Source organism: Acanthaster planci, linkage group LG07 (genome assembly GCF_054643075.1).
Source record: "Acanthaster planci isolate LZ-2023a linkage group LG07, COTS_SCS, whole genome shotgun sequence".
In the NCBI taxonomy this organism is placed as follows: Eukaryota; Metazoa; Echinodermata; class Asteroidea; order Valvatida; family Acanthasteridae; genus Acanthaster; species Acanthaster planci.
In genome coordinates, this window is record NC_141783.1 from 7,115,465 (window position 1) to 7,140,955 (window position 25,491).

General features: G+C 39.2%; 1 protein-coding gene across 1 annotated transcript; it reads left to right on the top strand.

Moving 5' to 3' along the window:
* The first annotated feature begins 9,349 nt into the window (after nt 1-9,349).
* On the top strand, nt 9,350-25,146 carry LOC110978620 (cyclin-F-like). Its single transcript, XM_022233742.2, has 16 exons — nt 9,350-9,509; nt 12,762-12,886; nt 13,852-13,958; nt 14,520-14,587; nt 15,097-15,290; nt 15,732-15,785; nt 16,293-16,424; nt 17,191-17,265; nt 17,430-17,581; nt 18,309-18,473; nt 18,938-19,061; nt 19,443-19,623; nt 20,001-20,088; nt 20,822-21,076; nt 21,520-21,713; nt 22,283-25,146. The coding sequence occupies exons 1-16, from the start codon at nt 9,503-9,505 to the stop codon at nt 22,768-22,770; spliced, it is 2,409 nt and encodes an 802-aa protein (XP_022089434.2). The 5' UTR covers nt 9,350-9,502; the 3' UTR covers nt 22,771-25,146.
* The last annotated feature ends 345 nt before the right edge of the window (nt 25,147-25,491 follow it).

Here is a 25,491-nt window from a genome sequence, read left to right on the forward strand (position 1 = left end):
TCCTGTTAGACTGCACGCTTGCAGCACTTTCGCTTCGACTCTAGATGGCATGATTCATTAACCAGTAGATTTTGAATTGTGGGTTCTTTGGCGAAAAATAGTAAATGGGTGACCAACCTACTCTCATTTAGGGTGCACCTCCGCAAATAGAGAAGTGTGTCCGCCGAGAGTTATGCTCAAGATAGGCCTATTCTATATTAGAGAAACCTGATCCATTGTATTGCGGAATTGAAGAAATATGGCACTGAACCTCTGGCCCGGACTCAGGGCTTCCAATTCTGAGCAATTTGGATGCAATCGCAGCTATTTAGCCGTTTTGCAGAGGGATGCATTTTCAAAACGGCTGCTTTTCCGGTCAGTTGAAATTTCCTTCATTTTAGGGGTGGTCTGCTTTGGGTGAGAATTACTAAGAAAAAAAATATCGGTTAACCCACTAAAAGCTGAAAGGAAAATGAAAGAGGACATGTCGAACATCATGTTTCTGTCCAGCCTGGACACCTGTGAGAGTTGTGAGTATTTTAAAATATTTTTTAAATAAGGATTTATCACTGTTGGTGTCTATGGAAATTTATGGGGTGCACGCCGTAGCGACGCTCTCCACAAAACGATGGCGCCCTTCCGGGTGACCGCAACCGGGCGAGAAAAGGCAAACAGATCCAAGTCTTCAACATGACACAAGTTTAAAGAAAGTGTGACTTTATTCTTGCTGTAAATAATAAGACGAACTGAAACAATGTGGTTAATTACAGAATATCAACAAGCCAACCTTGTATTCAAAATGAAATTAGCCTCTCCAATCCACAACTGGTTAATATTTGATTTTCGATTTTTGATTATTTGATCTTTTTTTTAAATTACGTACTTTATTATAGTTTTATTTAATTTGCAAGTTTTAACAGTTTAAACGCAGATTTGTCAGCAAAAATATTGTACAACAGTTTATTAACCCCACTACAAACCACATAAACAGGTTCTAACGTGTGATCGATATCATAGCTTATTACATTCTGATCCACTCGTACTAGTACCTCCTGTTTCTTGTTCAGTTTTTTTGCTTTCGGATCTTCGAAAACTATTCCGCTCGGTGGAACAGGACATCCTTTCACAGTATTTAGATTTTAATTTTAATGCTGATATCCTTCCTTTAATACTGACGACTTGGCGACTCAGTGAAAGTAGGCTTACATCGAAGAACAAATAAAAGCAACCAGGTTGATTGTAGCTCGCAATCTGAAGACGAAATCTGCTCGCATGATGTTCATAATTACGGACGGCTCTCGACGGGACTTGTTGAAATCTTGACACACTTGTAGTGAATTATCTTGAGCGCAGATACTTTTTCACGGCGGTTCATTAAGGTGACTCGTTAAGGGAAATTGGGAAAACGCAGTAGAGAAATCCAACAAGATATCGTGATTCTTATGTAGTCCAGTTGCGTATATGGTCACTTCTGGCTTGACAGAAACTAACAAGTTTTGAGAAATTCTTATCTTTGGGGCCATAAACAGCAAGGGAGACATTTAAACTTGCTAAAGATGGAGATGAGGAACCTTGCAGTATGCAGATCGTTGACGACACAAAATGTTTACAACTGAAGTGCAAAACTGAAGAAGGCTCTCTCAGCAAGGTTGAGGATCGTGAATTCTGAGGTTTATACATGTATATACAAACGATAGTCTGACGGCTTGATGATGGAAGTTCAACAAGTCACTTCTTCTGCATGCACGTTTTGCGAATGCATCCTTCCTGTGAAGCTGTTCTGCAGGCAATTTCACGTGAATTTTTCAGTTTTATGACAGTCAATGTCGGGCAGATGTTTCTTCCTCAAGATGCCTCAAAGAAAATACTAAGTCGCAACAAAGGTGTCGAAGTCCCGAAACCATACCTGAAAGTCCAATTATCCATCCTACTCACAGATATTTAAGATAAAATGTCAACTGATTAAAAGTTTGATTTATTTCTCATCATTACCATGTTGCAATTGAATATACGTGTAGGTTAGTTTTATTCATTTTATCTCGTTACCACGTTGAAAGCTTGTTTAATTCCTCCTTATTTCAAACCTACGTTATTTCCCTCTAGTCGGGTAAAATCCCCAAATTATCCTACCCGGCGCATGAGCTCTTGCTGCGATGCCTGCAGCTGCATACGGACGCAGAGCGAATTACCCGCGAGCGCATTCATCCCTAATGTTAGAAATACCAAACGTACCCATAACGCATCATCAGTTCCCACGCTAACATATATCACGCAGCTGTAGATGTGCAACAAGATGTCTGCATGTCTACCAACAAATTCTCTAAGACGGAAACAAACAAATTCGAACGTTAAACTGAGATACAACCGTGTACAAAATTCCGACGTATTCCGATACGGTGGTAGGCCTACCGTTGGTGTTCCCGGGTATAAGTTTCCGTCTTCAGATTCACTTTCATTCCTTAGATCCCTTAGCTCACTCACAACAATAATTTACAGAACTCATGTTTCATTCGAGGGGGCCCCCATCACACCAGCTCACAGCCACCATCGCAAACACATTCACCACCTTTCGCACCAAACCACCACAATCATACATGACTCATTTTAAGTTCCTACGTTAATGCATTTTGCCAGCAAGTAGGTTGCGCTAAAATTAGCAGCGCAGCTAGCATTATGTGTTTTGCATCTCTCACCCTCATACTGCCCATCAATATAGTTTTCCTCTGACTTATACGCTTGTTTATCTTTGTTAATTTAAAATCGACTTTAAAATTAAATTAAGTTACATTTTTTATCCACAACTCCTGGTTTAAGATTTCTTAAACAAATGTACATAACAATTCATAAGAATTATGCTTTACCCCAGTCCTAATCACATAAACAATTCCTCGCTTGTTATACAAGAACAGTTTACTGGAACAATTAACCACATTATCAATAGTCACAAGCTCCAAAATGACAGCATACCATCGTGTTGCACATCGCCGATACTCTCTCGCGGCTTCTATGTGTCTTGTTCATATCCCACGTTCGAAATAAGATTAAGAAGAACAGGGACCAAAATACGAAGAAGATATCCTCTCTCACTGCCACGAATGTAGATTTCGATTATCATATTTGACGACAAATCCTTTCATTTCTGATGAAATAGCAATGAAAGTGTGTCGAAGAAGAAATGTGCACACATTTAACCCATGGTGATTTTTAATAACGGACGATTCCTGGCTTGAATTATCAAATCGTTGAAGTCTTGTGGTAGCATCTTTTTTTCAATATACTTCATTTTACTGAGGCTTATAAAACTGGCTAATATGAAGATTCTAGAATTCAGTTGAGACAACCGACGGAAGGGTGGCGGTCCTTGGAGATATGACTTCATACAGTTCAGTTCTTAAAGCCTAAACATTTTTGATGATTACGATCCTGTGAAGTTGGATTCTTCTTTTACGATGGTTTATTGAGTCCAATGTGGAGACGGTTGTCTTTAATTTTGGAAACAGTTTTTACCCTAAGAGTCCTCAATCCTCAGTCCATTTCCAAATAATCCAGCACGTATTAGTCATTTACTTTAGAGAAACTCCTGTTTAAATTCATTTCTTTGCAAATCAGAAATTTATGGGAATTCATATGATTGAAACTCTTATCTGATAACAAGGAAAAACTGTTGAACCCACTCCTGAAACGACGACATTCTCTGTTTTGATTAAAGTTAAAAACAGTTTTCAACATTATGTTTTCAAGTGCTTTACACGGGTGTAACAAAATATATCTAAATAACTTTTATATTATTCAAATAAGATTATCAAAGTAAACAAAGTGATATCGAAACAAATATAAAGGTGAAGGCCAGATGTACTGTAGATGAGAGTTCCAGCGTTCAGGGCTTGAGAAGTGGGTGATAGATGACCACATTACTTTGTATGTGTGACTGGTATAGGATACAAGGAGCTTGAGTGGAGGGTTCGATGGGGTCGGCGGACGAATCACCGGAGATATAGATAAATATATTTAGCTCATCTTTTGAGATAAAGTGCAAACGCTGTGAAATTTCTGAAGACCTGAAGACAGTGGATGAAGAAGAAGACAATCTGTTGAAGATGGAGTTCTGAATATTTTATGCCAAGTTAGTTTACATCGCTGATCCAATACACCACGGAGACACGTTCGAAAATACCAGGGGAAAGGGCATGATGGGTTCAGTCTGTGCGTTGAAGTGTGGCGTTGTTCAACATCTCAATTCTTGACCGTTTCTTTCCATCGTGACATCACAGAAGAAAATGTTGACATTGATTGGTAAATTGAATTCCTGCTAAAGGCACCACAGTAGAAAAGTTTCACATAATACACATTGAACTCCCCAGAAACATGATTATGATTAATGATTTGCTGACTATTTATTGCAAAATAGTTAATGACTTAACGATTTAGAGTAGATTTATATTAAAGGTTACGCAGCTTTATCATTAATTATTCAACGTAGCCTATGTAATTTAATTTTGTTATTATTTGCACCCCAATGTACCCTAACTCCGTCCCCCATCCGCAATTTGCCTAGCGCAAAGCAGACTGTTTATAATTGCGTCGAGTCGCATGCGTGCTAGCCTAGCCTCCCAACAACCACCACTCACCATTTTTCACGACTCATACAAGTACTCGATTGTGTATCTTGACTCACATTCTAACAGACTCGAGATGCAGTATCGAATCGAATAGTCGAATCGATACTGTTATTCTCGCTGGGCTAAAGCGAGAATCCGAAGATTCGTTTTCGAATTAAAATACCCGTTTCCGATTCCGTGTATAAGACACTACTCACAGAACATACCTGCAAGAGCTGTCATTCAACACTCAACCATTCCCACCTACATGCACACCAGCTTCTCAACACTGCCACTGCTTTGGTTCGCGCTGCCTAACGCGTGCGCATTTGCGCTGCGCCTTTCCGCTATATCCCACCCCGTCGTTGTGCCTACTTACATGTATCAGTTTCTTTTGTACGTTCTTATTGTTTATCGTTAAAGGTGACATAAATCAAAGATTGCTAGAACTATGTTGAGCTTTCTGCATATTTAAGGTGTTACTCTCAAAACGAAGGTTTTAATTTGCATGTTTAGCGTGCACTTACATGTATTGAAAACCTTATGTTTTATTTCAAAAATAATTTAGCCAAGAGTCTTCAAGTCGTTTGAAAGGTTCCTACTTTTTGATTATAATATGTACTCATCTTTATCCCGGCCCCATTATGACAAACACACGTTTGCTCTCGATCAGTTGGTCAACACAGACAGCACGTCGATCATCTTGCTGCATCAAATTATTTTTGAAGACTGTAGTGATATTCACCATCTTCCACTCAAATTGAAGAAAACAGAGTAAGAAGTTGAAGGAGATTCCGTTCTACAGTGAAGTCATCTTCACCTTCCATCTCATCTCCATAGGTTCAACTGTAATTCCGAAATGATTTTTGCTGGGCCAAGAGGGAAGTCATCGTGGAAGAGATTCGAATTCAAAAGACGACTGTTCGGCGTATCCATGTAGATTTCCACAGTCGGGATGATGACACTTAGATGCAAGGCGTTCCATGGAAGAAGATAATGAGGAGTGAAAGAAACAGCTTAGACTGAAAGAAAAAGCTTAGAGCTGAAAACAGCTATCTCAAAGGTGACCAGTAGGCATTTGTCCGTTTCTAGGAGTACCCCAAAATCAGTCAACACTTGTATGTTTCTTCTTCACGATTCCATGAATATAAAGTACATGTAGATACATTACAACACTGACTATCAGATGCTGCAAATTTTATTTATTTAACGACAAACATGATATCGTGACAATACACCTGTATTTGGTACAAATTTAAAGATACAATTTGAAAGCCATCGTTTTTCAAGGTTGCCTGCATTCCATTCTGAAAGTTTCGATAACAAAATGTACCAGTGCGATAACTGACCCACTGACCCACTTGAACACGTCGTGTGCATAACAACACACTTCATAATTTAAAAAGTTAGTGATGATCATATGTATATAAGAATCAACAGTTAATTAACATAACGAGCATTCAGTTTTTCGACGTCCACGTTCCACAGCTCAGTCTATGTGCGCTTAACACAGAGGTTTTCATTCATGTCATCAAGAATCCACAGGTGGTTTGATTATGTTCCAAGCTCGCTTTTTGTAAACCAGCAATTCACTCGCAAACAATACGCTGCAAAAATCGATATGCAGGAATCTACATTTTATTTATAGGGCAAGCAGTTCCAGGAATAAAAAGGATCTTCATCTCCACCCTTCTCTCAAAACACATGTTTTACTTGCACAAGAATGTGTTACACAAAAAAATTGTAAGGTTAAAATATGTCTAAAATATCAGAAAAGGGTCTCAAATATTATACATGTATATTCCACTTACCTGTTAGGGTTTTGTGTTATCTTACCCGTCTTGAAGTTAAGACTGTCCGTCATGCATAAACCTTTAGTCCTTTTACTTGAATCCTAAGAAAATCTTGAAATTCATTTGTCACATCTCCTTTGGCAGGCAGAGCAACTTGTCAATGGAAAGTCATTTGTAGCGACTTGCTCATCATAACCTTTTAATACTGGAAAGAACCCCAGCCTCGTGGATGTTGCCCACTCGTCTAATTATAATCGCCTTTATTTGCTCTGCTGTTACTTAAACGTATCAGAATTTTTCAGTCTTAACATGCAGAATAATTTTGAAGCACTTCACAGTTAGTTAGTAATACTAATGATGAAATTTGCATCTCTTCTCCAACATAAGCTATTTACAAGACAAAATGTTACCACAAATAGGAACAGTTGACTGCACGGATACTCCCTGTAAAACAAATGCTTGAACGCTAATTATTTCTTCTCAGTATTTTTCGACGTTTGTAGTCTATGTGTCAAGATTATAAACTATACACATTCCCCAAATACCTTTCAGGCTGTAAAGTATCGGAGTCCCTCTAGGGGAAAAAAATTCACAGTCATCTGTTGTTCTTTGGTAACAACACAACAGAAATCTCTATGTGCGCCCCACCGTATGCACAGCCACGTCAAGCGTCGTCATTAATAATGTTTATGGTAAGCAAAATATACATGTATCTCAGGAATTCTTTTCAGACATCTAGGGGTGTGTGTTAAGTGATAATAGGTTGGAGTGTGTATAGGGATTGGACTTGTTGGGGGGTACCCATCTGTCCCATTGTGTGCCTGGTATACAATTTTCTGCTAAAGTAAGCAGACTTTTCAACTGTTAAGCAGCGAAATTAGGCCCAGGAGCATCACCCAATCACCATGTAATAATATACCTACCTGTCCATCCTCTCTTCAATCCCACCGCCGGTCCACAAAAAGTAGACCTACTCTAATCCAAGTTTTTTTCCCCTCACTTACTACGATGCTCATAAGAGAGATGTCCCTGAGCTAACCTGCAGAACTGGAGTCACTGCAGCACATCCAGTATAAATTCCAAAGGAGGCCTGGACCTGAGCCTTAAAGCTGTAAAGCTGAACATCGTCTCTGGCTTGAAGCTCTAAATACGCTTCCATACACAAATTTCGAAGTTGACAGATATTCTTGGTGCTGTCTAGGCCTAACTGTTCCCTGTGAACACTCTAGGAGACGTGCACATGTTGAAGAGTAGAAAAATTACTTTAAAATTCCATTATAGAGAACATAAATGTCAGCCAACGTTAGTTAGTTTCCGAACATGTGACACAGTGAATATCTTCAAAGGTGCGCGCGTCAAAGAAAAATGCAAGCCAGCAGCCGACAACTGAGTGATAAGGCCTTTATGTATTTTATATGCAACCTCTCAGGAGTGTTACTGTGTTCCTACGCGGCCAGGTTTCCTACGTAATTAGTTTTCACAGTTGAACTTTTGTGATTGCTGTAGCTCATATTCAATTTTTTCAAATCCCCAAATAGAAAAAACAAACATCTTCTTACTTTGTGTAAAAGTAGTTTTGTATTTTAACAAAACAGCACGATCTAGTTTCTATAACGTGGAATGATACTGACATGAGACTAATTTTGTCACGCTTCCGCTGAAGCAGGTAGCTGTCATTGGTCAGAAGTTCACCGTTGGAATTTTGATTGGCAGCTGACTGTGACGATCATAACAGCTGCACTTGTTTACAAAATTCTTTTTCATATGGAGAGCCTGATAAGGCAAAACACAAAAATGAAAAGGCACGAAGTTAAACATACATTTTGAGGAAATTTACGTTATCGACAATGGGACAATCGCCTGGAAAAATTTAAACTTTGCTTGCTGGTACTGAGCTTGTAAATTTTGAGCAACTGGTGAAAAAAAATTATTCAAAACTGCATAAAAAATAAGTAGGCCTAGCTCTCCTATGTGCAATCAGCTTGAAATCATTAAACAAGTATTAAAATTTTCCGAGCCTGGAAGTCTTTGTACCCGCCATCTTTTACGCTTTATTTTCTTGCAGAATAAGCACTGTGAGGGGTGGAACTGGAATAATCTCTCTGTTGGGTAAAATGACCGTTTTAACTACTTTTTTTGCTGAACTTAATTTTTTTTCAAACACTGAAAGAAAATATAGTACAATGAAATATTAAACAGATTTCTGGTAGATTTCCATAATGTTACCAGAATTTTAGCAGAAGTGATTAGAAGAAACAATAGAAGATTGGCTTTGAACAAACTATTCTCAAAACCAAACATTTTTTTCAAACAAATGGTTGACAAGCCCTTGAATGATGGGACTTGTTTATTATGAAGTGCCTTAATTAGGCAATGTTGGAACAGGGTCTAGGATTCATATTGTATTTCAGGTATTTTTCAGCTGATTTAACAGATTTTTGTTTAATCTAGCAGATTTTTGGTGTGCATCTACCAAAATTGTGCCATTTTCACTTGGTCACCCCGCTGATAGGAAATGCTACGGTCCCCTGGCGCCGTTCAAACTTTTACCTAACGTTCTGATGTTAAATGTCACTCAAAATAATAAATGAAATGCTAAAATTCCGTAGTACGCTTACTCTCACATTGCGCGAAAGACTAACAAATTTCCTTTTTTTTTCAGTGATTCCCTCAGATTCCCCCTGGAGAGCGAACATTTGGCATTCCTTTTACATCACCTCTTTCTTCTGTGCTTGTTGAAAACAAGATTAATACCGGTATAAAAATGTATTCCCGTATTTTCATGGCCCATGCTAATTTCAACTGAATTTACATGTACCTCTTATCCATAATGCCCTGGTTGTTGTTCAGCCTCCTACCCCCCCCCCAAGATCGTGAATATTCAACTTCGCAAAAGATGCTGTTGAGCCACAATGGACCAATCAGAGATCGATTCAAGAAACGGAAATGCACATTGCTGTGCCGTAGGGGGCGCTTCAACGGTCACTCAAAAAATCAGCTGGCGTGCGTACGCGAAGGGGTGCTTGAGGAGAACTGGGGGGTAGTCATGGTTTTTTAATCACTTTTTCATCATTCCAGAAGCTTTGTGGTTTTCTTATTCTCTATATAGATGTTGCAAGACATTTACCTATCATGAAGGGTGAGTATGAGTAATGTCTATCCCTAATGCTGTTGTGTCTTGGCGTTGAAAATGAGACTCTTGCCGTCACGACTGACGACCGCGTTTCTCAACGGTCAGTCTGCGGTTGACGACCACCAAAGCCGTTTACACACGCGGAAAGCTTCGTCCGAGCTGTTTTATTTTTACCAATGATAGAGCAAGGGTGCTTGCTCTGTACTACATGTACTTGCAACCTGGTGACTTTACTTTGGCATGTGTGGCCTTCCGAATGCATATCGTCGGCGGGGTATTCTGCAACTATGCCTACTCCCTTCAGTGCCCTTGTTTCCTAATCCAGTACTGTCATGATTGTCATGTAGGCTAGTAATACTCATGTTACTACTAGGCCTAGGCTACATACTTTTCAAAAATCGTGAAAATTTGAGTAGGCCTTGCCATGCTCCCTGGCCTCTGTTGGGCTCTCCTCCCACAAGTAGGCCTAAAAAATGGTTAAATTAGTCCAAGTAAGTTGAAGTAATATGGACTTTATGAATCACCTTTTTATTTGGACATGGGTGGACGATAGTGCCGTAGCCGCCCAACCATGTCCAAATGTTTAAAAAGGTGATTTGTGGAGTCCAAGTTATCCGGACCGTAGTAAGAGCATGGTGAAAGTGTCAGTCATGTCAGTGGGTACATACATATACATGAACCTGTAAACCTTTTTGACGTGTGCAATGCATTATGGGTGTGGATGACAAACAAGTGATGCATTTTTGCACAACCCTATGGGGGGGTGAACCAGTCAAAAATCAAGTTACAGTTTTCTACTAAATATTTTTCATGTATCTGCTCATCAACTCACAGATGCACGCATATTGTCAGATTAAACAAGAAACATTTTCAAATCGTTTTCAAATATTTGTAAGAATCAATCACGCTGAATTGCCTTTTTTTAGGGCACCAGTCACTCTACAGGCTGAAAATGAACGTGACTGGTCAAAGCGGGACGAATGAGCTGCAAGTCGTTATTTTGATTGGACAATACTAGAACATTAATATTTACGAATTAGTCAAAGCACAGTCCGTGACAAAAAGTGGTGTTGTAGGAAGGAATTCTCCGAATTTTCCTTCTCTGCCAAGCTTTAAACTTCGAAGTTTGTGAATATCTTCGTCCCAAACCAATAATGCCACACTTTGTCAGAAGGGGGTGGCTTGAATCGGAGTATGAAATAAAATGGAAACAGATTAACGTTTGGCAGGTGCACTTCTCCCATAGGATTGGGCATAAAATGCATTGTATGTACAGTACATATATGTAATCCAAACCCACAATGCATTGCGAACGTTGAAAAGGTTTATTCAACTTGTACGTCTTCGCCATAGAAAAAGAAACCAAGTTCAAGTGTTTCCTTTCAAACAGAGCAACACATTTTCAAAAAAGATATTTGATATTGCCTGGCATGCCTGGTACATGTACATTATAAAAACGGGAAAGAGTTCCATGTATACAGACAACACTTAACGCTCTTGTGCAGAAACCTATGAGACTTGTCTGAAAACACCCAAGTGTTTTCTGAGTAAATGCTTCGGAATTTTCTTACCAAACGTTCACTTTTTAGGACATGTTATCACTTTCTAATGGCTGTTACAACATTTTAAGGGAAAATGAGTGTTGTCCGTATATGGAACTCTTTCCATAAAAAAATTTCTTTTTATTTGTTTTTGAAGAGCCCACAATTTTTTCTAAATAGAAAAAGAAATTTCATTTAGCCAAATCCACCCATCAGGTCCCATAAAAAATGTTTTCAAAAGATATCCATTACTAATAGTATAGAGTCTAACATGTCACAAATATAACTGTGAAGAAATATAAATACCAGTCAGAGCCACTAGTTTTACAAAGGTGGCCGGTCTTTATTTATATTTTTGATATTGATCATTAATCATTATCGTTAATCATGAAGAAAGCATCGTTACTTGAATGGACTTTTACACTTGACAAAAATACAGCACACATCCTCACACATGTCAATACTGAAAGTACAACATGTAGGCATACAAAAAAAATTTTGTTTAAAGGTGGTCATCGTATGAGCCGGTCAGTGTACAAATTGATTGGCAGCTTGGTGTACAAGTTGGTTGGTGACTTGGTGTATGAGTTGGCATGATCAGCATACAGTTTGGTGTATACAAGTTCGCTCGCTTGTATGAATTGACCAGCATTCTATTTGAACCACAGTTTTGACCATAACCCGCTCTTCAGATTTCGTGGTTTGCAGGCTGCATCTTCATCAGGTCATAGCCTCGTAGGCTGCAATCATATGATGCTATCAGAAAGCTGCAGCTATAACTTGCATTTTTCAAAACAACCTTCCCAAGGTGTGAATTAGTTCCTAAAGAAAACAGTGGCACAATTGACAAACGACAGCATCAAGGACTGATAGTACAACAGCTCCGGCGATTGATCACATATAAGCATGCTTGCATCCAACACCTACAGTATCTGTAATAATGTCCATCAAAGCGTATTCATCCACCAGTATCCGCCTTGAGCAGAAGCACCCCTTCATCAGTTGAAAAGAGCCATGGTGGTGGGGAATGTTCATCTTTGTTGGTAGTTACACGACTGCAACATGTGCATTTCAGAGTCATTTGTGAACTAGCAAAGTGTACATGTAGTTCCCATCAAAAGAGCCTCCATTGCTGGGAAAATGGTGCCCTCTCTTGGTTCAGATTGAGGCTCATATACTGGCAGGAAAGAGTTCCATCTCTTGCCACCAGATTCTTGACTTTTATAAATTTGATTTAGATCAAATTGAGTAATGTTTCCAAAATCAACACTGTTCGAACAAGTAACCAAATGGTTCTTGTAGGTCTGCTTGTTTTCTGTGCATTCTAATACCTGCCCCACTGTGACTACATTTAAAAATTTGAAGCCAGCAATAAAACAATTTGCCACTCGTGACCCCATAATTCCCTTATAAATACCCCATATAGTCATATTATCATATTTTCCATTGGAAGCATGTGGATGGAAAAACAGTGGTTTACTTGTACATGTAGTTAATTTACATTAGCAACTAATTATTGATTAGTTGGAAGTTAAGACTTGATGTTATAATGGTGGAGAACTAACAGACATATGTTTGCAAAGTTTTTGATGATGAATTTAAACGTTAAAAATGAGACTAATAGTCAGTCATTTTTGTTCAAGTATCAGGATTGTGACAGCCCTAATGCCGTACTTGTGTCTGTTTGATTTCTAAAACGTATTCATTCATTCCACAGAGTTTCATGCAGCCAAGACCAAGATGTATAGCTTGAGGTCCTACACTCTCAGTAGCCTTCCCCATGAAGTACTAGTCCAACTCTTCAAATTTCTGCCTCTCAGGGACTTAATAAACACCAGACAAGTAGGTCATTTATCATAGGATATTTTCTGAAATGACCGCCGGTTCTTACTTTAGCGGAATGCGAAAGTGCAGCAAAGGTGATGGATCACAAAACGTTTGCAGTGAAATTCTTTTGAGTGGAATTGTGTTTAACATTTGCTAATTCACAACATGAATATGTTATGTGATGCCTCAAAATCACTTTCGTCTTCGCTTTCACACCAGCTGTCCCCTGCCAGTTCAGTACTCCTGTGCACCCGTTATTATGTACATCAAGGTTTGATAATTCTCACTAAGGATAACTTCTTTATAAAGATGAACAAAGAAATTGACTGGAGTGGGATTTGAACCTGCGACTTCTGGAATACCGTACCAGTGCTCTACCAACTGAGTTATCCAGCCCTACGTGTATGTTGGTGGCTCTTCACATTTATCAATATCTCTGTTCGGGGGGTTGCTAAGGATAATTTCGGCAGAGAAATACAGATATGACTGTTGAGTTGTGATCAACTTTGCTATCTGCAATTTCCATTTATTCAGCGAGAAGTGGAAGTATATTAATCCGGAGCACAAAAATGATTGTGAAACAGTGAACCATCCACAGTTGTAAGAGTTCTGTACTTCAGAACAAGAATTTGAGATGTGGATACTCCTATGGTTTTGTGTACATAGGATGGGGTTTCAGTCTGAAGTCAGTCCTTGATGCACATATATAGGCAGTTGATATGCTGAAGTGGCTGTCTGTATTATATACTGTACACTTCTCTTCATATTTGTCACTGAAGAATAGCTTGCGATTGTATGAGTGGATCCTGCTTGCCTGGTGTGTGATGAGGATCACAGACTCATAGATCACCTTGTGTACATTAGACATTGGAATGTTACAAAGGAGATGCTTGCCTGAGTGCGTTTGGCATTGGGCTGTCCAAGTGGGATTTGTGTTTCACCTACACTGTGCACGTATATTGACCATGTTTTTTACGCAGGTTTGCTCCAAATTCAAATGGCTTATAGACAGCACACCTCACCTGTGGACAACAGCCACTCTCGTTGATGAATGGCCCAATAATGTCAATTTCAATCATTTTGAAAGGTAATTTGCACTAATTATGTCCTTTCTTTAACTAACTGGATGCATAGTACTCCTGTTAAGAACTTTTCATGGAGCATAGTTGTTCTTCATAATCATTAATTTAAGTGGTTTAATATGAGAGAAATTGATTAAGATTAATTTCGAACAAGCACTATCATAATAGTTTCCTTTTCTGTTCCTATCAGCCCCAGAAATGTAGTTAAAAACCAACTTCCCATTGCATATAGGTACATGTACAATGTATTTATTCAGATAAGTTTCAATTCTGTGTACATGTAAGTGTATGCTGATTATCCATACCCATAGCACAGTCTGTGTGTTCACTTTACAACATGTGACACCAATCTTGCAAGATGTTTAGTGTTGCACGTTTTACTCTTGCATGTGTTAATTTGAAAATTGTATACATTTCACTGCTCACTCTGCAAAAAATGATTTATGTTATCCTAATGGAGTATAAGAAATGTAGTACACAAATACCTGCCGATTCAACTTTCAAGCCCACTGTTGTGAAATTTGGTTTTCATGCGTTTAAACTTGATTTGATTTTGTTCTGTGCAGAGCTGCTAATATGGACAATGTGGAGGCATTGATCAAGATGGGCATAGCTTGCCTCTACAATGAAGGATGTAAGTTTGAGACCCGAGTCAAGTCAAATCTTGTATATTTTGTTCTTGTTCTTCACCAAGTGAACCTAAACTGCTCACTTACTGTGGAAGATCTCAATGGCAAATTCTTCAAGCCTACATGTATGTAAAGTTAAATTTGACACCTCCCCCAATCTACCAGTATATCCTACTACATGTAAGATTTGGAAGGATGTTGTTGGAATTTGGAAGTTGGAATATGTGTTGAGTTAGAATTGAGTTAGTTTGTGTGGAGTTAGAATTTAAGAATTTATGAAAGCCAGATCACTGATGTTTATTGATTCAAAATGTCTACCATTTTATGAAGCAAAGCCCATCTAATTTTTCTCTCTGTAAGCAAGTAAACACGAGGGCTGCTTCCAAACTTCGTTTTTGAAAAGAAAATGATGAAACCAGTAATGTGGGTCATACAATAAAGCAGTCATATTGTAGCCCCTATTGCAATCCCAGCTCTTCATGTATTTGACATACTGCCTTATATTTTTTTCCAGATCCTGGATCATTCGATAATGACACCAGTACCAAAGGTCATCATGCTGCAGATTTCCTCTGTCGGGCAGAGAGACTCCTGAAAGGCAGAGACCTGTTCTTGTGGGCTCTTATACGACCCCCGTGGAGCAAGAACAGTGCCTGCTGCAAGGCTACTGTTTTCAAACTATTAAAGGAAATGGCAGTCAACTCTCAGGTACTTCTGTAATTTTTTTCTTTGCGTCTATTATCCCTCACTGCATCAAATCCAATGAGATTCCGTGTCATTGGCACTTAACCTTGAGTATTAGAGCCAACTACATGTATAGAAAGAAAGAAGTCCTAAAGATATCCCTGCATCAGTTTATTTTTAGAATTGGTAACATAGGAGTACAACATTTCCAAGCTGCTGCAGTTAATTATCAGACACTAATTGTCAGTGGGGCCTTGGGCTCATTTCCCTCGGTTGAGGGCTTACATGTAGGTGGTACGTGTATTTTGCACTAATCTTGCAAAGGAAGGCAGTTTGCGTAGTCTAGTAAACCCCTGTAGCAAAATCCGACGTCCAAGCACACAGGGTCTGTTTTTACATGAAAGGGAAACCCTTGATAAAATAAAGTTCTAATAATTGAAATTGAAATATCTGTGACCTTTGCAGGAATGTGACGAAACAATACTCTACTGCATTGCAAGAATCACCATCATACTGCAGGTATCATACTTGTTTGAGACATTTTCAGTGCAGGACAATTTAATGCATTAATTAGCAAGTGAACATATTTGTCTTCAAGTCGAAACATCATTTTGCCGTTATTGCCCTCTTGTGTAATCTCTCTGCAGGATGACAAAAGCAACTACGTGTACAATGTATGTCAAATTGCTTTGTAACTGTTTTTCATGGGGAAAATATCTGTTCACAGTTTCTAAAAGGCTACATGTATGTTTCCTGTGGATTATTGTGAGCAACCTTAAAGATGAAAAGAATGCAGCGTTCAAGCCTTAGGAATTCTCTTCAGATTTATTCTCTTAGCCTCGCTGCTTATGAAAATGAAATCTATGTCAGTACCTTAACCTTAACTTGCGAAACACAAACAAGACTCTGTTCACTGTGTCAGAAGTTGTTATGGATTTATAAATATGCAATCAGATGATGAGAAGTGTGGTGTAATTTGGCTCAATGGCTTGTTTTCTGATGTTTATGTTTCATCAAATACCTCAGGATGAGGATCCTGACGATGATGGTGAGGGTTGTATGGCAGAGGACACTCACACCTGGCTGGCCAGAGCTGCAGCTGCTGGCTCACACAAGGCAATGCTGCAGCTATGGCAGTATAATGAGAAGGAACGCCTGGTAAGACCTTCCAAGAAAACTGGAGCAAAATAACCTGATGAGTTGGGCCTCTTGTCCCCTGATGTTTGGGCGATTCACGGCTATGATTGTACAGCAGTAGTCTGTTTTGGGCATTCCCAGAGTGTGCATGTTGTTCTCCACATGCTCAGTTGCAGGCTTAATTGAATGATCTTTTTGGATATGGAGTTAAGCAAGAAGTACCAACGTGCCAGAAGGGATCCATAGTTTGGCTTGAAATGTTGTCTTTGTGTAATAGGTTTAAGAGTGACACTTCTGGTATAGACTCGGATTGAATAATGGTACAGACCTTGAAAATATTTGATGTTCATTTTTAAGTTCATGTCATCTGCCCCTGCAGAATCTTAGTGGCTCAAAGACCTAACATGAAGACAAAAAGTAGTTTCTTTAACCCTAACAGTACCGGGCGTTGTTTGGCTAAGAGTACTCAGTACTACAAAATACTACGTAACACTTTGAGCCTGAAGGACCTAGCGCTACAAATTACTATTTCTGGCTAGGTTACTTCCATTGTTATTCATACAGAGAACAATGAAACCATGCATGCATAGTACCACAGCACTGTGTGCTACATTATCTTCTCGATTGTATTTTATGGCTTCAGAGAATAATAATGTCATGTCCTCTTACAAGCGGGCTGAGTACTATATTTTACTACTAAGTAGTACTTTGTAGTATTCGGGACTGTTACGGTTAATGGATGTGTAGAATGTAAGCCTATTGTTTAGTTCATTTGTAATTCTTCCAGGATGCTGCCTCCAAGCTGGACAGAATAAGACAACTCAGGGAAATTGTAGCATCACATCCATCCAAAGTGGCCAAGGTAAAAGTTGGCATCAAGTGATCATTTTGTGTAGTTTTACATTACAAGTATAACATCTACAGGAAATTTTTGTGTTCTTTTAAGTTGCCTCGAAAATATCTACAGAATCTTTTCTTGTCTTGTGACTGGGCTCTTTTTCTCATCTTGTGCAATTTTGTCTTAAGATGGAATTATTCAACGCCTATGCCAAGGGCCACTTTGGTGGTCTCTTGGAGTCCCAAGCAGCTGAAGCCACCCGTGCGTACGTCCAGGAATCAGGTCTGGGCAACTCACACAACATCTTTAATGTGCAGTCATCGCTCAACAATGCAATGAGGTTAGTACCCAACAGTCTGCAAATTCAGGGCCCAATATCACAGGGCTGCTTGGCAGAGAAAATGTCTGCTCAGCAAAAACAGGTCACCAGCCAAAATATCATTTGATGCATATTGCCTGAGACTGCTTTTCCAGTGATTGTTGCTAAACACCTAAAGATGCCAACTTACTGAGTAATATTTCTACTTGGCAACTGTAGAAATTGGGCCAAGTATGTTATTGGATGAGCATTTTAGTAGAGTGCTGTAGTGCTTCTGTTGAAGTCAAGTATGTTAATGACTTAAGTTTGTTGCCAGTGGACCTAAAGCTGTCGATGTAAGAACGGAAGCGATTCACATACATGTACAGTAATATTGATATTTGACAACAAACTGCTTTTTTCTAAGGATTCAAAGCACTGGATAAAGTGCATCATGCAGAAGGCCACAACAGCTGGAGAAACCCTACCCTTTCACCATAAATTCCTTCGGATCTTCATTGTATGCTGATCTAGTACGTAGTACCAATCCAACCAAAAGGATGACTTTTACGGATGACAACAGAGGGTCTCTCGTGACCCATGCCAGCAGGCATCAATCTCAGAGAGTAAAAGATTCAGCAAGCAATATACGGCACAGCTTCCCATCCAAATTTTTCACCCAAGCACTGCTCCAACCTGAAAATGGTCTTCACTTTTCGATGTGTATAATGAAATATTCTCATTGTGACTTAAATTGTATACATGGCAGATATATCCTAGTGGATTGGCTGGTAGAGGTAGCAAGCATGAAGGGCTACTCCTCGCACACTCTACACATGGTGGTGGGCTGCATTGATCGCTATCTCATGCACCAACCTGTCTCCAGGGGGAACCTACAGCTGGTGGGCATTACAGCAATGGTTATCTGCTCAAGGTAGGTACAGAGTGCAAAAGATGGAAGACTGTTCATAAACCAAGTGTGTCTCAGTTTTTCCAATTCAGAGATCCTAGAATATGATTCCTGTTGAAGCATAGCTGTTCCAAACTCAGAAAGGTTTTGAATGGGGGATACCTGACTCATATCATGCGTTGACTTAAAGCTAAAGAGGTTCAGTTTAACCATTTTTCATTTAAAATTCACAATTTTAACAATCAGTCTCCTGAAAACAGTGAATTCTCATTTTCCACACAGTCACTCTTTTGGTAGTTATTGCATGTTTCAAACTTATACAGCAGATGACAAGTCATTTTGTCTGTTGTTTTGTTTTGCTATTTATGTGTTATTTCTAAAGCTAAGTTATTTGCCAGTAAAACCTAAGCTGAATAGGGAAAAGGCAGTTTGCATAAATAAAAGTGTGCATGAAGTCCATCTGTCCCTCCATCTCCTCTATTGTGTAGGTTACTAGAGCCTGACATCATCACCATTAGGGAGGCAGCTTGGCTTACAGACCGCACCTACAGATATGAGAAGGTTGTTAGAATGATGGGAGACATCTTAGCAACGCTACATGGAAAAATAGATGTAAGTTGACGGGATCTAAACCGTTCCTTGAAAACATATGTTTCAGCTACAGTTAAGACTGTTCCTACTTGGCACGAATGTGACATCGTAAAGTTAAAATTGGACAAATTTCAAGTCAAGCAAATTTCACTGCAAATGTTTGTGGATGTCAAATTCATTTCTCTTTTGCATATTTTTTATCTGAAGTGAGAACCAGTTTTTAGGTTTTTAAGTTAGATTTCCTCCAAGAGATAATTTGTATCAAAAAAATTGTGCATTCATACTTGCAGCTAAGAAATCAGAGTAGATACAACATGCAATGTATGTGTGAACAACAGAATGTTACTTTAGGTATGTATCTATTATCACTTTCTTTCATTTTTTTCCCCCTTTTTTGACAAGGTGCCATCAATGTGGGAATACCTGATCCTATACTGTCAGCTAGTCGGTGCAGATCGGCGTTTGAAGTATCTTGCCTTGTACATCAGTGAGTTAACTCTGCTCCACATTGAGTTTGGTCGCTACTCCTTTGGCCACCTAGCAGCCTGTGTTTTCTACCTGGCCAGAATCATTTATGCTTGTGGTAAGGCATCCTTTGTGCAGATAATTTGGTTTTGGTATTTTTGTCGAGCAGCCCGTCTTCTAACCATATGAGGTGGACAGACGGTTATAAGGTAAAGAAGGTGTTGTCAAAAATTTGAGGCAACTGATGTAAGTCATTAAACAAAAATGAAGTGGAAACCAACTTAAGTTGTGCCATTTCAGCACCAATACGATGCAGGTTGTGTTGACCTAAAGCAAATGGCCTTAATTTCATTCTCTTATGTGTTTCTGCACAGCACCCTCAGTTATGATCACCTAAGATTTAATATCTTGTGGTTACTGTTTTTACAGGATCAGGATATTTATTTAAAAACAGAAATAGCATGCTAAACCTTAGCCTTTCCCTCTGTCTGTCAGATTGCCCATGGCCCTCCAAGCTGATAGATTACACCAGCTTCCAACCTGGAGACCTTGTATCATGTACACTCCATGTGCACAAGAAGTGGTATGGAAACTCTAAACTGCAGTCATTAGCCCTAAACCCCCAAGGCTCTTGCACTAGGGAACATTCTGAACCCAACAAACTTCAACACATACTGTGTACATGCAGTTCACTGTACCAAACCTGATAAACTCCAACAAAGTGACTCAGAGTTTGAGTAATACCGTTCTGGTATGGATGGGTCTCTGCTGTATAGGATGACATGCACTAAAGCAGTCCCAAACCTGACAAGATCAAGCATGATTCAACACTTGGTAGAGCAAGCCAGACACTGCACACAATGAGTTTAATGGATACTGGACAAGTAGGGTTAGTGTACTAATTTAGTGTACATCAAAATAGAAATTATGTTATATCTAAGACAGTACTTCTCATGGGCTGGTCAGTGTATCCAAGTGTTGCGAAGTGATGACAAAATCATAAAAAATTCACATCAACTTCCAATCACTGGATTTCCCTAATCATGAAAGGGGAACAGAGTAGCTTTTTGTTTAACTAGTGTGAAGTTTTTCTGAGACATTTACATAAATTAGAAATTGTTTTGGTGTATGGACACCACAGATAGCATGGCAACAGTTTCCAGTCGTAAAACTTACGGAAAATAGAAAACCCAACCTGTTGCTATATATATAAACCATTTTAGATTATGTGTACCGTGTCCCAGGCATTTGCTCTCATTGGTTTGAAGACTTTGTAAAGTAATTTTCTTTTTTGTTTTTTTTTTTAATTTGTAAAGTTTTGCTGAGGAGCCATTGTTAGACCATCGCAACATCAAACTGTCAGCCGTGAAGCAGCGCTATGCTGAAGACGAATTCCACACTGTCAGCACCATTGCAGTCTTGGATCACGCTGCATTGTGCGCGCAGCTCTACGTCAAGGAGAATGACTTGATAGTAGAAGACAAGATCCTCCCCTTGCCTGGAACCCCGACTCCCTGTGGCAGGATAGAGCCCTTCCTCCTGTCACCATCCCGGACCTCAAGGTCAAACAGGTGAGAGGTCATCAGAACCTGACCGTTGAATACTCACACAAGTTCCAATCATGTTGCTGCTCCGCACCCAATGACCATTGTAAAACTGTCTTGGTTCATTTTTGTTAGCCCCACGTTAATAGTAGAAAGCACTGTTACAACTATTGTATGAGTGACAGTCACTCCGCACAAAACCCAACATAAAGCTTTCTGCCATTCAAGGGGAGTCATCGGGAATGTCCAGTAAAACATCTCTGCATTTGTCTATATTAGGTCATGTAGAAAATGCTTAGATTAATCAAAGGAACTAAGTTTTTTATTTTTTTTTAAATGTCAGTTGGTTTCTGTCAACCAAATGTTTTTGCTGTAAATCCCAAAATTTATTCCTCAATAATCAAAATTGTCAAAATTTCAATTCTTGTTCTATTAAGTTTATGAAAAATTGCTCCCCTTAAAATACTTAGGCATCAGGAGGAGCCTAAACAGGACAGGGAAGACCTTGTTACCACGCCAACAGGTGAGCTATCCACCAGTGCCCTTGAGAGGAGCTTCCAAGAGGCCAAGAATGAGAGTATGATGTCGTTGGAGTCGGGATACGATGCCGACATGGAAAGTGACGCTGAGGGAGAATCCTTAACTGACACTGCCAACAATAATGGTAAGCAGACAGTTTATACCCGACAGCCCAGAAGTGTAGTATTCCAGTCTGAATGCGATTGTGAGTCCTAAATACTACTTAGAGCCAGATTCCGTATAAATTAAGAAATGGATTCAAGACTTGAGATTTGACCTGTCTGTAAAACTGTTTGTTTGTTTTGGGTTTTTTGTTACAATGGTCTTGGAGTTATTCTTGGAATAGGACTGTGAAATGATCATGTAAAGCCCTTCTGGAAGAATTGACCCCACCCCCAAAAACCAAGTCAGGAAAAAGTGTTTCTTTCAAACTCGGAATAAGCCACTGAAGAGTATTTGCAAAAATCATGCGATTTTCGTACTAAGCAATAAATTCTGTAACAAAATCCACATGACTCCAGCATCAAGACATTCAAGGTACAGAAACAGTAATGGAAGTGCAGCCTTGTTTCCAATTAGGGTATACACATGTATGCCTTCAGCTTATATCCCTCTACTTTAAATTCAGTCACAAGATATGACCATACACATTTGTCAAAGTGCTTCTTTGTCATTTGAAATTGATTTTGTTTCTTCTGTTTCTTTCCTGTGTAGGCTGTATACGACCAACCCCCATTTTTGACACACACCTTTCTGATGCTACCTCCTCTGTTGACTCTCAAGCGTCAACCTCCACTGCTGCAGGCTCTTCACACGAATCATTCCATTCCTCTCAGGCCCAGCCCACTGTTTTCACCAGCGCTGCAAGTTCAATACCAATTGCCCAATCCCAGGTTGTCCCAAGTGTTCTATGTTCTACCAGCAATCCAAAATTTGCAGCAGGAGACCAGCAGAGCCCGAATAACTCCATCATCCGCAATAACCGCAATGCCTCAATGGAAAAACTAGCCCAATATCAGAGACCCTATTTAGGGCAGGCTTTTAAGTTTGACTCCAATGGGAAGTTGAGACTTGGATCACCACGACGACCACTGAAGCGACTGGAGAACAGTCATTGTCGGAGAAAATCCAGGAGGCAGTTTGCCAACAGGAGGAACACAAGTCAACAACATGAGGGTGAGAACGTACAACTTCAGACATAATCAGGGATGCCTTACGGCTTGACTCCACCATTTTGGGGATGATTTTCGATTCCTTCCATAAGCCTTTACATGTAGTCAGTTTAAAATACATGGCCAATTTGGTGAGGAATCTGAAAAGGATATTAAAAGAATGATACATGTATGTATGTATATGAGTAACAAATTGCTGATAAAAGGTCATTGAGGGGAGTCATAATAATTATTTGCTGCCTAATGTCTCAGTTTTCATAGACCAAACAGATCAACTTGCTGCACGGTACAACACATTAAGTTTAACTTCTACAGATTCAACAACGGCTCGAAATTGACAGGCACAGGTAGCCAAAATGCACCCGTTTGTCTCAGAAATGTGCCCATAAATCATAATGTCGGGCACAAGTACTTATTCCCATTTGATTCCATGTACACGTATCTGAACATTTTTACCGCTTGTTTCTACTTTTGTCAGGAAAAATACCTGAACTTTTGACTTTACTTCAGATCAGCCTTGTTACGGAACCCTAACACGTTACAATTTTGTTTACAGTGTCACAGAGCGCACGCCGCAGTCTTGCATACACACACATGAACGCACACACACGCATACCCACAGCCAGTGTCATGATTGTATGGAAACTGGCCCCCCTGTGCGTAAATTCAAGCCAAACAAGTGGATTCAGCTTAGACTTCAGTTTCACTGGTTCCAGTCATAGCTTGAACATGTGGTTTTGAACCATGCTTCAAATAGCTGGAACCAGCAAAACCAAAGTCTCAGCCGAATCCACTCATTTCAAAAATGCTCGAGTGCTCCAGGTAGTTCCCTTTTACGTCTGTGTGCATATGCACGTTATAAAGGCCCCTACTAAAGGTGCCTGACTTTTTGTGTAGTGTCGCTAAGCACATGATTGAGACTCTGGGTGGTCACGCACTCACTACTAGTTGTACGTCCCCTGCAACCCACAAAAATAACAATTCGATCAAGGCTTTAATATCTGCCAAAGTCTAAGCCATAAGTTATCAGTGTCATTAATTTAAAAGCAACAGCAAGGACCAGGGTCTTTGTTTTTTTTTTCTTGAACATATGTCTTTAATATTGTATGGGAGCAACTTGCTCCAGTAAACTGACAAATTCAGCTGTCTAGGGAATAAGTACTTGCTCCCGTGATGATTAGCCCAATTTCAAGCCCTGAACAATATTTGTTTTTAGTCTGTTGGATTTGATTTGTAAAGCATTTGTGTCTGTTGATATAAAAACTCAAATTTGACCTTTGACGCCTACATTGTAAGATTATTAGAGAGAGCTTGATATCATAAATATGCAAGCAATTGCAGGTACGCTTATTTCAGATTCTGTTGAAGATTCTTTTCAAGTGAGACTGAGGTCCGACTCAACAAAAAGTACTTTCTTTTCAGTTTTGAGAGTTCAGTTAAATTCTTATAAATGTAATCATTGAGCAAAGGGGTTGATTTTATTTTTAAATGAACAGAATTTGGAAGGGATTTTTTTGTCCCATGAATGTTAACTTATATCCAAATGCTGTGTACATGGGTAAAATCTAATTCAAATTTTTTTTTTTAAAGTAAAGAGATGGGAATGATTTCTTTGAATGACACTGCTTTGTTCATTCAGTGACTGCTGAAGGTGTTCAGGTTCAAACGCCTGGTTAATGTGCTACATGTACAGTGTCTGTTGATGAACTGCAGTACGCACAGTGTACATTATTTTGTTTTTTGAGACGGTACAGGTTATGCATTGACATCCATGAATTGTGTAATTCCTGATTTAGCTTCTGAGGGTTAAATGCTGGGTCATGCGAATGGAATACGTGTCGATGTAGTGGAGTAAATTCTGTCAGCAGTGGTTGATCACTGTGATGTCATTGTCAGTTTGTGTCACTGCCATATTTGAGCTGTGCTTCAAAAACTTAATTGGATCCCTTTTGATTCAAATGCTTGCAAAACTTTAAAGAAAAAGTGTGGATTTTCAGTTTCCATTCTTTCAGACACATTTTCCAAGAAAACTATGCAAACAATGATATTCTGTTTTAGTTTTGTACTGTAAAAGTGATACGTGTGTGTACATGTATCTTTCTTGTTAAAAAAAAAGTGTATAAAAGTAAACCAGAGCTTCTGTTGTCTTTCAAATCTGTAGATCACAAAGGTCATAATAACTTGGCACAGTTTAAACAAAGGTCTGCTGGGGTTGCTGAAATTGCATAAACAATAGAATTTGCTTTGAGAGTTGCATACCATTTTATTCTTAGTTTACCTACATGTAGATTTAGTCAGAACTTTTTGTCTGTCGTTTTGTTCAGGGATTTTGTATTTCAGTCTTTTTTTCATGAAAACTGCCCAGGAGAAAATACATTGAACATGTTTTGTACTTGCAAAGCAAAATGATTTTGTACCTTGTTATTCTTCAAAGTTCAACTCTTGTGTGGTTCACGAAGAATTTTGCACAGCTGAACTACAACGTAAACAGTGTCAAGGCAATCCCTTGCTAGAAAAATGACCTGTATATGTACTCATTGCAGGAACAAGAGATGAAGTGTTTTTACTTTGGGACTTTTGCAGGTGCATTTCTGTTGAAATGTATGCAGTGTAGTTTTCCCATGCACGCACAGTGGGTCAAGTTGGATTTTTTTTCCACCAATTTTGTCTTCTGTACCAGTGAGATGCTTTAGTTTAAAAAGCCCACCTCAGGTTCCGAAACATTCACATGCTTGCCAGAAGCCCCCCCCC

Excerpts from the sequence above, each read along its gene's own strand:
- LOC110978620 (XM_022233742.2), top strand. Across the intron at positions 13,959-14,519 it reads AATTTCAATCATTTTGAAAG|AGCTGCTAATATGGACAATG; the intron begins GTAATTTGCACT and ends TGTTCTGTGCAG. Across the intron at positions 16,425-17,190 it reads ATAATGAGAAGGAACGCCTG|GATGCTGCCTCCAAGCTGGA; the intron begins GTAAGACCTTCC and ends TAATTCTTCCAG.